The 13716-nt window shown below is 38.0% G+C and overlaps 1 protein-coding gene across 1 annotated transcript in view; it reads left to right on the top strand.

Annotated features, from left to right (window-relative positions):
- Positions 1-8538, top strand: part of erbb4 (erb-b2 receptor tyrosine kinase 4) — a 298636-nt gene extending 290098 nt beyond the window's left edge. Inside the window, exons 27-28 of the mRNA XM_011489669.3 lie at positions 789-914; positions 1113-8538. Coding sequence (XP_011487971.1) covers positions 789-914; positions 1113-1780 — 794 coding nt within the window. The 3' untranslated portion in view covers positions 1781-8538. The remainder of the gene's footprint in view (positions 1-788; positions 915-1112) is intronic.
- The last annotated feature ends 5178 nt before the right edge of the window (positions 8539-13716 follow it).

Raw genomic sequence — 13716 nt, 5'->3', positions numbered from 1 at the left:
CAATATGAAATAAGATGATTTAAAAAAAAAAAAAAAAGAAATAGGATCCCCCTGGGAAAACATAGGAAAATCTCAAAGCAGAAAATTCATTAGTAGGTGGTGTGATGTAAGCACTGATCTAAAAAGGATAAAAATGTAATAAGTGCTTGAATGTTTTTCATTAATAGACAGTCTGCCTTGTAATAAGGTGAATTTGGTTCATCTGACTGTTTTGTTACTTTTTTTAAATTAAAATCTTATTATGTTTCAACCAGAGAGCCACATTGCATAACTTTTGTTTAGATTCAGTGTGATTGTGTAAACACTTTTGAACTTTTCAAATTAAACTAAATAGGAAAAACTGAGTTTGGGAAGTAATTTTAAAGAAATTAACGTACTATAAAAAAAAAACTTTTAGGAACTCTTCTAAAACATACTTGCTACTGTTTCAAATGTATTTCAGTTTGAAATTTTGTTTTATATTTTGAACTTTATGCACTGTCATTTGAGGGAGCGGTGAATATTATAATTTAGTATGAATGTGGGTGTATTTGTGAATGTCTGCCTGTTAAGTGATACAGGAAACCAAATTTGGTTGTTTTTGTTGCCCTCTGGAATAAATGTCCTCAGCTTTATTGGAAAAGTGATAGTTTCCTTTTGGGAAAAAGCCATATTTTCAAAGACCCAGGAATGCTGAAATTAAAATATTTCTGTGTATAAGATTTGCTAATTCCTTGATCCACCTTTGATGGTACAATCTGATGTACTTTAAATCTGTCGTTCTACTTGTCTGGATTTTGCTTCCCAAGGTGGAGCAGAGGACAGCAGTGCGCAGCGTTACAGCGCCGACCCCATTGGTGCTTTGGCGGAACGTGGTGCCAAGGATAAGGACAAAGATGGCTTCATAGCTGCTATGAGAGACAAGAACACATCAGGTTCAGTCTCAGTTTTTGAAAACCTGACTGGCTCTTCATAGAGTCCCCATTTGTGTTCAAGTGGTCTAATGGTCTAAACATTTATTTACTTTTGTAAATTACTTTTGTACAAAATGAATAAATTTTTACAAAAGTTTGTGTGTGTTATATGGCTCCTGGTATTTGCTAAACTACTGCCCCCCTTCTGTTTTTGGTTAGATTACCCCCACCCCGTTGAGGAGAACCCTTTCGTTGCACGTCGCAGGAATGGGGATGCCCATGTGACATTTGATGGAGCGAGTTGCCACACCCTGCATTTGGCCAGAGCAGCTGCAGCCCCGAAAAGCCAGCCCTCATTTGGGGACGAGTACGTCAACGAGCCTCTGTACCTGAATACATTCCTTAACCCCGGGGACAAAAACAGATTGGCTGTTGCTAGCTTAATTTCTGGTTCCACACCTTCTAGTGTACAATCACTTCAGCAGACAGTGAATCCATCAACCTCAAGCCACAAAGTTTCTAGCGCTGGGTATGTAGTAACCCCCGGCCACCTTCCCCACCCATCGTATCCGTCACACACTTTGCATCCAGGACATTCAGGAAAAGCTCCGCACTCAGATGTCACCAGCAACACCATAATGTTCGAAAAGAAAGGCAAGAAAACCACTTTTGACAATCCAGAATACTGGCAGCACAGTCTCCCTCCGAAGTCGTCATTGCACAACCCTGAGTACCTGCAGGACTGCAGCACTCGTTTTTTTTACCGGCAGAATGGACGCATTCGACCCGCAGTGGCCGAAAATCAGGAATACTTGTCCGAGGCTGCTATGAAAGCAGGTAACGTTTTGCCTCCCCCTCCATACAGGCAGAGGAACACTGTGGTGTAGTGACCCACCTGTAGCACCCGAGGACTGACAGATGTGGTGGAGATTAATACTCCTCTCTTTTCCATGACGCACCTCTTCACCGTAATCACCTTTCCTGAGCACTTCTGTGTCACAGCTGATTGAAAATCTTGTAGTCTTGCTCTGAAGATCTGCCTTTTCATGAAAGAACCATAATAACTGTCACAGAGAGCCTCAACTGACACCCTGACCATCTTTACTAACTTTATTCTCTGTGATGAGCTCTAAAGCAATTGTGAGCAAAGCTGTGAGAATGACCTGGTGGAATACAACTGAGTATTAAAAAGAAATCAATACAAATAGAACAAGTTAAAAAATAGAATTACACCTTCCCAATGGGGATTATTTCACAATCTTGCAGGAGTACTTCACCCTTTCAAATCAGCATAGTTCAAAATCCCACTTGATTTTTACTGGTCCGCCATTGTGAAACATGCATTCATCACAGCAGCTCTTATTATGGATGGAACAAGTTAAGAAGTCTGAAGGCTTGACAAACCAACAATAACTATTCATCAAATCTCCTTTGAAAACGCAGACTGACAGATGAGCCTGCTGCCCTGAAAAATACTTTATAATTTCAAAAGACCTTGTGCTGGAAGACAGAGTGTGCTGGCAGAGGCGGTGGCACGAAGTCACCTGCTGTAGAGCATGTTATAAATTAAGGAATGACAGCGTTTGAACATTTGGTTTTGTGAACACTTCAAATCTCCACTTTTATGTCACATCTTTAATATACAACAAACTAAATGTACCAGTTAAACAGCCATATCAATATTGACTTTGTGTTTTTTCTTTTACCATCTGACTGGCATTACCAAATTCTGTGGTGAAAACTTTTTTAAAAACTTTTCATACATTATTTAATAATTATGGACTTATTCATTTTTTTTTTCAGAATGTAATTATTGCCACTTTGTCTATGACTTAATTAATTAACAGACACTGTGACAAGTTTATAGGTGAATTTACAAAAGTGTAAGAAAAAAGCAATATCATATCAATGCCAGACAGAAATGATCCTTGAAGTTGTCTCTTTGGAACATGGTGTGTCTGAAAGGTGTTTTAAGTCTATAAAACCAGTTGTGTAATGCACTTATGTGTATTATTAAAAACAACAATCCTCTTAAGTAACTCACATTCAGGTCTCTCGTGTTTTGGAGGAGCACATGGAGAATCTGCAAGAACCTTTCTACAGAAAATCTTTAATACTTAACACAGTTACGGAATAGGACACCTGCTTTTTTAATGCTTTTTGACATCACTAGTGAGATGTGACAGTCTACTTTCCAATGGTGATACCCTATTTTTGAGATTAAAAACAATACCAATTGCTGTTTGCATAAATATTCAGTACCATTGAATATCATTGATTATTGGTAATATCTTATTGGTGATTTTTTCCCCTCAATCATAGTGTTTGTATCCTAAAAACAAATGCCATCAAAATTGATGATGTACAAGTATCTGTATTTTGATACCTTGGGATTAATTCTCCCATCACTAGTTTCTAGCGTCCGGGACACATAGAGTGTCACAGAGGCATAATGTAATCCCAATGAAAACTTGAAAGCACCAGAGACTGCTAATTAGCTTAATATAGTTTATAGTGAAATACATATTAAGTTCTATCTGCATTTTACTGACAAACCAACTCCTCTAAAGATTTCTTTTGAACAGGGCTGAATGAAAAATGTATGTTCTTCTTCTTAATAGAGTGGTAACTCATGACATTAGCATGTTGCAGAGAAGCTTCTTAATGCTACTTTTTCATAATGTTGGTGGAAGTATCGTAAATTAAAGAAATACGTGACCCTGTATTAAAATTGATAAACAGGATTCTACCTCATTATTAATATTAGGGTGTTTCTTTTTTTTTTTGGTCACACTTTCTCACTTGCATATTTAGTCTGTATTTTAATTGGTTCTTAATGTGTTGACTAACAATCATACAAAGGTTTTTTTTTTTTGGATTAGCAATCATTAAAAGTAAATGTTTTCGATTTCACATTTGCTGCTTTACTTGTAATTTTTTTTTATTTTACACAAATAATTGATGTTCATCATCTTGAATGAAGATTTGTATTGGTGCATAGCATTACCTTGACACCTACCATACAATTATGATCAACATTACTCAGATGCATAAATTTACCATTTGCAACAGAAGCCATGACAAAAGACAACCCAATGGCATAGGTTTCCATACGTCATGGGAAACCATTTTTTCAAACCAAATAATAAAACTGACCCAGGGTAACTTGAACTGACAGAAAAATATAATCACAGTGCCCTATTGTTTCTACATATAGTACTGTTTTTTCTGCATGTTCGTTATGTTGTCATCTCAGGCTAAAGGGTAGTAACATTTCACAGTGACAAAATAAAACTGCCTGATCCCTGTGCATGTCCCACTTCTGATGAACCACTCCAATTTACAAGCACTGTTACACAACTTTGTGCCTCTCTATTAAATATTCAGATAAGCAGTGCGAATGATTTACAAAGCACAGATGTTGCCCTGCTAGTATTTTTTTCTGCCTCTTAGGTTTTATGGAGGATCATTCAAACCCAGTTGAGTTCCAGCTGAGGCACAAGTTATCAAATCATAATGGGACATTAAACCTATTGAGAAAGTACAATTAAAGATTAGGGCCATGTATAAACTGTAGACACGCAGGTGTTCATTTTTATGCACACCTTTACTGAATAAAATAGTCATTTTTAGTTTTTGCTCTGCTGATATTTCAAATAACCTACTTTAGATTTGCGAATGCGTTTCCGTCTATTGGCTGAACTTTTTGGAAAGCCTTGAATTGTATTTTCGGAATTATGAGTCACACCCGAGTGTAAATCACAAGAGCAAAAGAAAAAAAAGCACATAAAGAAGAAGAAAACACATTTAAGTTGTTCCAGAACATAAGTCTCACTTTTAGGAGAAATCCGCCACGCCCGGCGTAGTGTTGCGTTCACACTGAATGCGATTCGTGTGTCTAATTTGCATCCTCTTTTTCAAGTGCGTCAAAGTCACATCCGCTGCCTCTTTTGATGCAATTGATGCTCAATGCTTGTCCAAAAATGTGTTTATAAACCAGATGCTAACCTCAATGCAAATAATAAAAATATAAAGTGCAAGAGGAAAACAATCAGATTCACCTCCATGTTTGTTTGGACTGCACTTCTTCTGTGTCGCCATCAGTAGCAAATACTGATACGCACACGCCTACAGTGCCCCCTAGCGGTTGTTAGTAGGAAAATAAATAGTATATGAGCCTATGTATTCAAAAAGTCACATAAAAGTCGCTTATGAGTATATGTGGCATCCCTGGCCGTACTATGCAAAAAATCGCAACTTATGCTCCAAAAAATACAGTACGAGTTTTTTTTTTTTTCTTTTGATCAGCTGTGGCAAACTGCCACCACGGAGTTGGAAAGTTCTGAAAATGTATCGCCCACCAGGTGTTGGTAGCACTCCTTTTGGCCCACTACACAGTATGTCCAAGTATGTGAGAGCAACAAGAACATCAGAGAGTTCCCGAAAAGGTTTCGAAATGGGTCTCTGTGGAAGGGTAAAGCCATTCTGGAGGAGAAAACCTCCCATTGCTCTCAGCCAGTAACCATCGCAGGAGGCTTTTAACTTTCCAAATGCTAATTCATCCACTTTCCTCCTTGTTGTTCTGCTGGGAAATCATCCCACCGTGAGGTTAAAATAGGGGTTTTAGCATTCAAGAAAGGTTACCCACACAATTCATCAATATAAGTTAAGTCAGAAGAAAAATGTCAGAGTGCACTGTAACATGAAGAGGGGAGGGAGTGTTTAAATGACACTTTTTATTATTCCTCATGGGTGACGGTTGGATTATGTGTCACAAACTCTGTTCTGCTGCAGATGCAGTGGTACATGGAGAGCAGCCGTGTGAAAATACTTCTTTCAAAACGGTGTTTTCATAGTCATAATAATGGTTAAAAAATCATAAAAGCCAAAAGAAGTCACAAACAAACGTAAACACGGGTCACATTTTATTGCGAGAATATGTCATGCCTCAAAGGAAAAGTGCATAAATTATGCAAAGCAAGCGTTCATTTAAATAACTGGTCATACTGACTGCTCACTCAGAAAATGGTCCTTAAGGAATTTTTGTGTGTTTGCGAGCCTATGTCTGTGTTAAAGGACTAGACACACGAGGATTACAAAGAAAAACTCTTTTATTCTGACATTTAAATGAGATTTTTTTTTAGTAGGACGTAATCTTAGATATTTTTAACTTATAGTTCAGAAATGGGTGGAGGAGGATGTCAAGGTCACGCTCAAGTTTTGCATAATTGCCAAAGGAGATTACAAAAAATTTTAATCAATAGGTTTTGATCTTTCCTAGTAAACATTTAACAAACTTTCCCAAATCATATTATTTCCCATAGAACACAAGAGGAGAAAAGCTCATGAGGCTGAAGATGGGAAACATAATATTGTCATATATTCCGAGTTTATTCAAGGTATCCCAACATTTCATTATTTGGGAGATCTGTCATAGTTGTAGTGCATTGTGAAATTTCCCACATTAACAAATTAGCAAGGCTTTCCACACCAATAGCACATGTTAAGGTTGCAATAAAAAGGCAGTCAGGTCACATCAAACTAAAATTGTCTGACTTTTTCTGTCAAATTGTCTTTGACCTTAAATGATCTCATTCTGTCTGTTTGGCCTCTATAACAAGAGGTTTTATCTTTTCAACTGGGACAGAGGGACTTTATTTGCAAGCCGTGCTCTATTTCTATTATTTGATGAATATCTTTAAGGGCATTTTGCACATCAGAAATCAATTCATTCTACCTGTGCTCTAAAATATCTTTCTTTGGTAGAAAAGCAACACTAGAAAATAAAACAACTTAGTTCTGTGCTGTTGTAAAAATCATATTTAAAGAAAAAAACTCACTAAAGAGCTGACAAACGTGAATTTTACAGGAATGGTGGAGTCAAGCTCTGTATATAAAGGTGGCAATTCGATTTTGTACTGATTCATAAGGAATTTGTAAATTTGCCATGTTCACTGGTTTGGATGGTTAGGTAAGCACAGATTACGGTGCACTAAACTGATAATGAAACTGTAAAATGAAATCAATATTTGTCAATGATTTTACTATATGAATTGATCAAAAAAAAGGTACATATTTTTATAGGTGAAAAAATGGCCAGGTGCATTTGTAAATAGAGCAATGATGCTTTTTTCCTTTAAAAAATTTTTTTCATTGTTTTTTTGTTGCATTTTTAGTGGCTAAACTGTAACTTAAGCTGTATTTTGGGGGAATATAATTTTTTTCATGTACATAAAAATACATACAGTAAATATATCTATACTGTAAATGTAATTTTAAGAGTGAATTCTGGTTTTAAAAACACTTGCAGGGTTTTCTTGTCGTCCACGCATCATTTTCCTCTGTGATTGTGTTTTTTGCACAGTTTGGTGGAATCTGTGTTTCGGCTCCGAGTCACCCCCTTGGAATGAATTATCTTCCTTTTTTTTGCATATATACACACATTACCCCCCACTGTTCTCCTAGCATTATCCGCCTCTCGAGGGTTTTTGTTTTACTTTGTTGAAGTTTTTGAAAACTTGGTGTTGTTGCGATGTGTTTATTATTCAGTAGGGCATCTCTAACTAATTTTTTTGTGACTCCACACCTCCTAACTTTTGAGGACATATGTTACTCAGTACCTTGACAATTGTAAGTTCTCTTTTTATGACCTCATTGCTTTTTTTTAATTTATCCAGATGGACTAGCAATATCACAAAGGGAGACTTTACATTGTTCATTTTATTTTTTGGCAGAAAAAATAAATCCAGATTAATACTTTTACTTAATAAAGAATTTTTTTTTTCTTCAGGAGTTTCTTTTTCAAAAGAAGCTTTCATTTTTACGTATTAGAGTCTTAGGAATTTTTGTGCATCAGTTTCCCTCATGTAAACAAATTGTCAGTAATACTGCCACCAAAATCATCACATTAACCTCTTTGTTTTAGGTCTTTCTAGCAGCTGAGGGACTTGCATTGTGAATATCTACATATCTGATGATATGTAGGGACTAAGGCTAAATTTCTGTTATAAGTATTTTATATTGGCATATATGTTCCACATATTTCATCGTCTTTGTCAAACATGGTTCAAATATAGTAAAATTCAAGCACAATTTGTGTTTCGTATGCAGGAAGTGAGCCAGGAAATGTCTGAATGTTTGTGTCATTTTATGAAACACCTTGTAGTTTACTAATGATTATAACTGACATTTTGTTTTCAGAAGTTTAACTGGTGAAAATGTGATTATATGTATATATGTTACAGTTTATATATATATATAGTTACAACATATTCACAAAATGCTGTTGAGGTATCTTAATATTCACTGTCACTAGTGCATTTGATGATTTTGGTGGCGATTCTGTTCCTTTTTATGACCCAGCATATAAAAGCATCTGGAAAATTGTTAAGTTTGTTTGTTGATGTAAACTGAAGTTTAAAAGAAAGGATCTATTGTCATTAAGTCATTAACTGTTTGTATTAATTATTTTGTATGAATGACCGTTCTTTGTCACATTTACAGGTTTACTTGTTTCTTTTTACTATTTAATTGACACATTTTGCCCAGCTACAACAATGGATCATATATTCCATCTGTTTTGTTACATTAATCTGTCTAAAATATATTTTTAATTCAATATGAATAAAAATCTGTCAATATTTAAGGACAATGCGTTTTATGTATTTTGGGGGCTTTTTTCCTGAAAGTACACCTCTACTATTCACTAAAAATGTGAGTTAAAAGTTTTCAGTAACTCCAAAATAATTTGAGGCCAGGTTCCACAACCCCGTGCTGTGTGTCCGGGCCTCTTCCCACCACATAAATTAAATTTTGGAGATGTTTTTTTTTCTTTTTTCTGGCCATCGGGGTTTTTTATCTCCTGCCTGACGGCAGCAGAGAGAGGAAGTGATGGAGAGAGTGAGTGATGTTCTCGTTGATGGAGGTGGCGTTCTTCATCACCCATTGCCTGTACAGGTCACTGAGGTCACTCCTCCATCCTCTACTTCCAGCATCCCTACCTTAAAAAGAAAAAAAATTAAGTCAAACACGAAATATCAGCCAACAAATTGATGCGGTTGACATAGGTTGATACTGGTTGACCCCTAGTATTATAACATTGGCAGGAGTCACAAGCATTGTGGCCTACTGTAAAACCAAACTGCCCGCATTTTTAATTTTAGTATTGCAGTTCCTCCAATGACCGTTAGGCGCTGTTTTCAGAAGGCATCCTTTACCCTATGAATCCTAAGTACCGTAATTTCCGGACTACAAGCCGCTACTATTTTCCTGCGCTTACAGCCCTGCGGCTTTTTCAGTGACGCGGCTAATTTATGGATTTAATTGGCGGCCGCCATATACGTATTTTCGAACTCAGTGAATAGTTTGAATTCTCTATCTAACACCAAGCACGAGGCATTTTTATTCAACACACCTCTTAGCAGCCAAACAGCATGGACTTGACTTCAGGTCTTAGACATGGTTCAACAAAACGAAACACGCATGCCCGGCCGCATCCCAGAATCCTTTGGGGCCATTAGACCCAACGTGCACGTGATCGCCACTACATTATGATGAAGCTTTCAAGTTAAAAGCAATCGTTAAAAGCAGCGTAAAAAAGTCCACCGTCACCAACGGGTTTGGAAAAGCCGGTTTGCTGCGTGACGGAGAGAACAGCGCATGGAGTGAATTTACACTCCATTTACGGTTTCTAAGGAAACCGTAAAAGCGGAATTTTGCTTTGAAAAACTCAGCCTCCGTGTGAGCTGGAGACATCTTCTCCTGCTGATTGAGCTGCGGGGCCGATGGCAGTCTGATGGCTCCCACACGTAACAACGCACCCGCCCCTCATACACAAAACGTACAGTATTAAGTCCGATTGCTTTGCACAGAAACGATTTGCTCCATCCACCGGCGCAACGGGGACGAAGTGATCCTCCTTGAAGCTGCCCTGGCCAGAGGTGTCGGAGTAGATAGGAAGGGGAGACAAGGAGCGCGCGGGGCGGGAGCGGAGCGCAGAGGCGTCCGCGGAGTGCAGAGGCTTCTGAGGCGCGCGCTTTTCAGTCGCCGCTGCTTTATTTTACCGTTGTGTTTTCTAACCAGTCCTGTTACTCCCATAACGCTGCTGCGACACAAGCGGAAGGAGAGCTTTTCCCGTTCACCCCTCCATGCACTGCTGCTAATTCTTAAACACGTACAACAGAATGGCGAGCCGGGCGTTGGCCCCGCCTTTAGCCCCTAAGACTCATGGGAAATGTGGAATCGCGGATGTAAATTTCCTCATTATAACTGAGGGATGTAATGTTGATTATATGGTTACTGTTTGTAATTTTATGTTAGATACCTAGATTGTCAATAAGTAAAAAAAAAAAATGAAATAAAAACACCATAACTGAGGGACTTGTGAACAGAATACAGGTCCATGCTGTTTGTCAGATGTCGATACACTTAAATACGTGACCCAGAGGCAAAATTGGCACCACCCACAATGTGCTAATGAATTGCACTCACTCTGGGATGCTGGGCGTGATCTGTCAGGATGACAATATCGGCTATCACATGTGCGGCTTGTACTCTGACGCGGCTTGTGTATGTATAAAAGCAGTCAAACACGTGAATATGGGTGGGTGCGGCTTGTAATCGGGTGCGCTTTGTAGTCCGGAATTTACGGTAGTAATAAACATGCATACCTTTATTGGATTGTAAGTTTGATTAAAACTGTTGTTGGGGATTTTACTTTTTTTAAACCCGATATTATATACATTTTTTTGTCATTTGTTTAATCTCTGTGCATAATGAGGCATTTGTTTGGGTTGGCGACTAAGCAGGAATATCCGTCCCACCCAATTTCCTGTTCTTTTCAACAGCATTAAATTAGGCAAAGTAAACTCCAGTGAAAGTGGTTACGCCACTTCAGATGTGACATCAGAGACAATCACTCTTTGTGTGTACCCTAGAGAAACCACATCACAATAACAGTGTTATCAACCTGTCTTTGACGTCCCACGAGGAATTCTAGTACGAATCTGTAATTGCATCTATAAAATGAAAGTAAAATCACACAAAAACAGGATTTTTACTCCAACAGAAAAAGAGCTACATCTTTTATTGTGAGTTTTTTTTTTTTTTTTGGTGAAAAGAAACACGCTTTGTTTTGGCCCCAGGCCTTTTGGTGTAACACGCTTGTTGGGAAAATAAAACACATGGATGCTGCCTTAGACAAATGATTGATCCCTTTTTATTTGACTGATATTTTGTAGGTTTACATTTTAGCAGTTGTTGATTAAAGACACAATAATGTGCAAAAAGTCAACTCTAGCCTACATTTAACTATGCTGTTTTTGTCTCCTGCATTTACTCTAAAGAGAATGTCAACTCCATGTAGATCTCAGGGCTCATTCCGTCTATTTAAAATTTCTCAAGAGCTTTAAAAAGACACATGGGAATGGAGTATAGGCTGAAGTCACAGCATGAGGTCTTCATTCTGCTTGGGCTCCTCTCATCATTCAGCAGATTATGCCTTTAAGCTACAGAGAATCTTCATGTCAGTCCTTTCTGCCAAACATTAGTTTGTTTTTAACTTATTTTCCAGAGAGCAAGAAAATGTACTCTTGCTCTCCCCTTTTTATAAACCAGAGTTTAGACTTCTCCAAATTCACACAACGCCACCATTGATAAAAAGTCATTAGTCAAGACAAGACATGCTCTTACATGATAGATGCATTTCTCTCCCAGCTGATGACATTTTATGGCGTAATCATCAGAAATCCAATAACAAGATTAGCATCTTGGAACCCTCCTCCCAAGCAAAGTCAAAATCACCTGCCCTAATATGGAGATGGAATATGATCGAAACAATCTGTCACTGCCTCTTCTCTCACTAATGCACTGCGACTACCCTGAAAAAGTGTATGGATTTTTACCTGGTATGAGTGATGGTCTGCACAGTTGAATGTAAATGATCTGAAATGTCTTGAGGTGAATCAATTGTCAAGCAGATCCTTCGCAAATAAAGTTGAGCGCTCAATTTGGGGGAGCGTCCTTTTTTAACAGCAGTCTTTTTACAGTTTGCATGTGCAGTTGTTTTAAATTGTGGGGATGTAAACTTCACTGGTGTGGAATTTAAGACCTGAATCAGAACTAGATTTGTACTTCCAAAATTAAACTTTTAGCTACATGCTATGTACACACCGGGCATTTGGTACGCGTTGAAGAACACACTAAACTGATGTTCATGAACACGCTTTTAGCAAACACTGACATTAGCTGATACTAGCGCATTTACTAAAGGTTGGAAGAGGCTTGATGCGATACGTCACAGCTCTATTCCAAAATATGAAAGACTTGGTGTTGGCACTTGGCACAATTCGCAATTATCAATTTATCGTCCATGATCATCCCAAATCCAAGGCCCCGATTGGACAAAGTTTGACCTGGTTCAGCTTTCAACGAGCGTTAAATGGCCATGCATTTGTAATTGGAAAAACAGAGTTAAAAACTCACATAGCGACAAGTGAACACCAGAGTTTCGAACGTGGAAGCTTAAAACAGGCATAGATATACAGTAAAATAGACTTTTAATTGGAAGTGGTAACCTGAACACGCGTTGCCAAGCCTGGTGTGAACGTAGCATTGAAATCACTTTTCTCACTACAGCTTGTTTTTGTAATCTGAAGTCTGTAAACCAACTGTCACAGCAAAGCAACTGATCAGAGGCCCTCCAACACACACGATTGGTGGCACCAATGTTTCACAGCTGCAGATCATTTTCTGCCAGTTTGTGCCAACTTTATTAATTGATGTCAATTTTTTGATGTAAAAAAAACCAAGTGCAGCTACAATTTTGTTGTGTTGTTTTCCCAGCTTTTCCATCGTTATCTCTTTCTCTCAGAGAGCCACCGCTGAGGGCAGCTACCTCTAAATCCTAGCATGTTGGCAGTCTTTGATTGAATGGACCCTACAAAGCCCGCTAAGCGGTGTTGTGATCCCCGTGAGAGCTTTCATTATAAACAACATATTGGATTCTCTTCACAGGCTGCCTGTCTCTGGAGGGCACAGTCTCTCCGGTAATGCAGACACATACAGAGCAGAATACAAAAAACAACATGTAGACACCCAAAACAAAAAAAAAAAAAGTCCAGCCTGCTTCATGCAGAATTTGGTTTCTTGAGAACCACACATACATAGACTCTAAAGTTGTTGCTAGAACTTTTATTGTGCTGTAGTACGTTGCTCTAAAGGCACACACACACACACACGGGTACATCACAAGGACAAAGCATGCAGTAATCAGACCTGTGGGTATGCATTATGTAAAAAAAGGAAAGATGATAGATGCACATATAAAATAAAGTTCAATTGAAGGACGTAGATCCCGTTTATGCCCGCTATTCATTAATTAGATCTTGAAACTCCCCTGGGAAAAGGAAAAATGTTGGAGGCAAAAAAGAAGCATTGTGTCTTTGGTTTCACAAAAACAAAACTTTTGAAAGAACACATTAATGAACAGATTCTATCATAGAAACACTCCGACAGTTCTGCACAGCTCAAAGCGAGCATGAGTTATGCTTAATTAGATGTTTGTTGTAGTATGTTTACACTATTGTTGATTTTGACATTCTGATTTGTTGTCAAGCAGCAAAGCATCGTTTCACGTGTTTGCTGTAACAACAGGGTTTTGGAAACTGGCAAAACTTTTTGGGCTATCCAAATAATTTCATTGTAAAATCTACTAAGTTTGTGGATGCAAAAAGAAAAGCATTTACATTTCTCTATATTTTTATTCTTCATATGAACACTTTAAAAATACCTAAAGCAGGAATAAAAAGACATGCAGTGTTCCCTC

This window comes from Oryzias latipes, chromosome 21 (genome assembly GCF_002234675.1).
Source record: "Oryzias latipes chromosome 21, ASM223467v1".
Lineage (NCBI taxonomy): Eukaryota > Metazoa > Chordata > Actinopteri > Beloniformes > Adrianichthyidae > Oryzias > Oryzias latipes.
The sequence above is the reverse complement of the archived record's forward strand: the minus strand, read 5'-3'. Positions and strand labels throughout refer to the sequence as shown.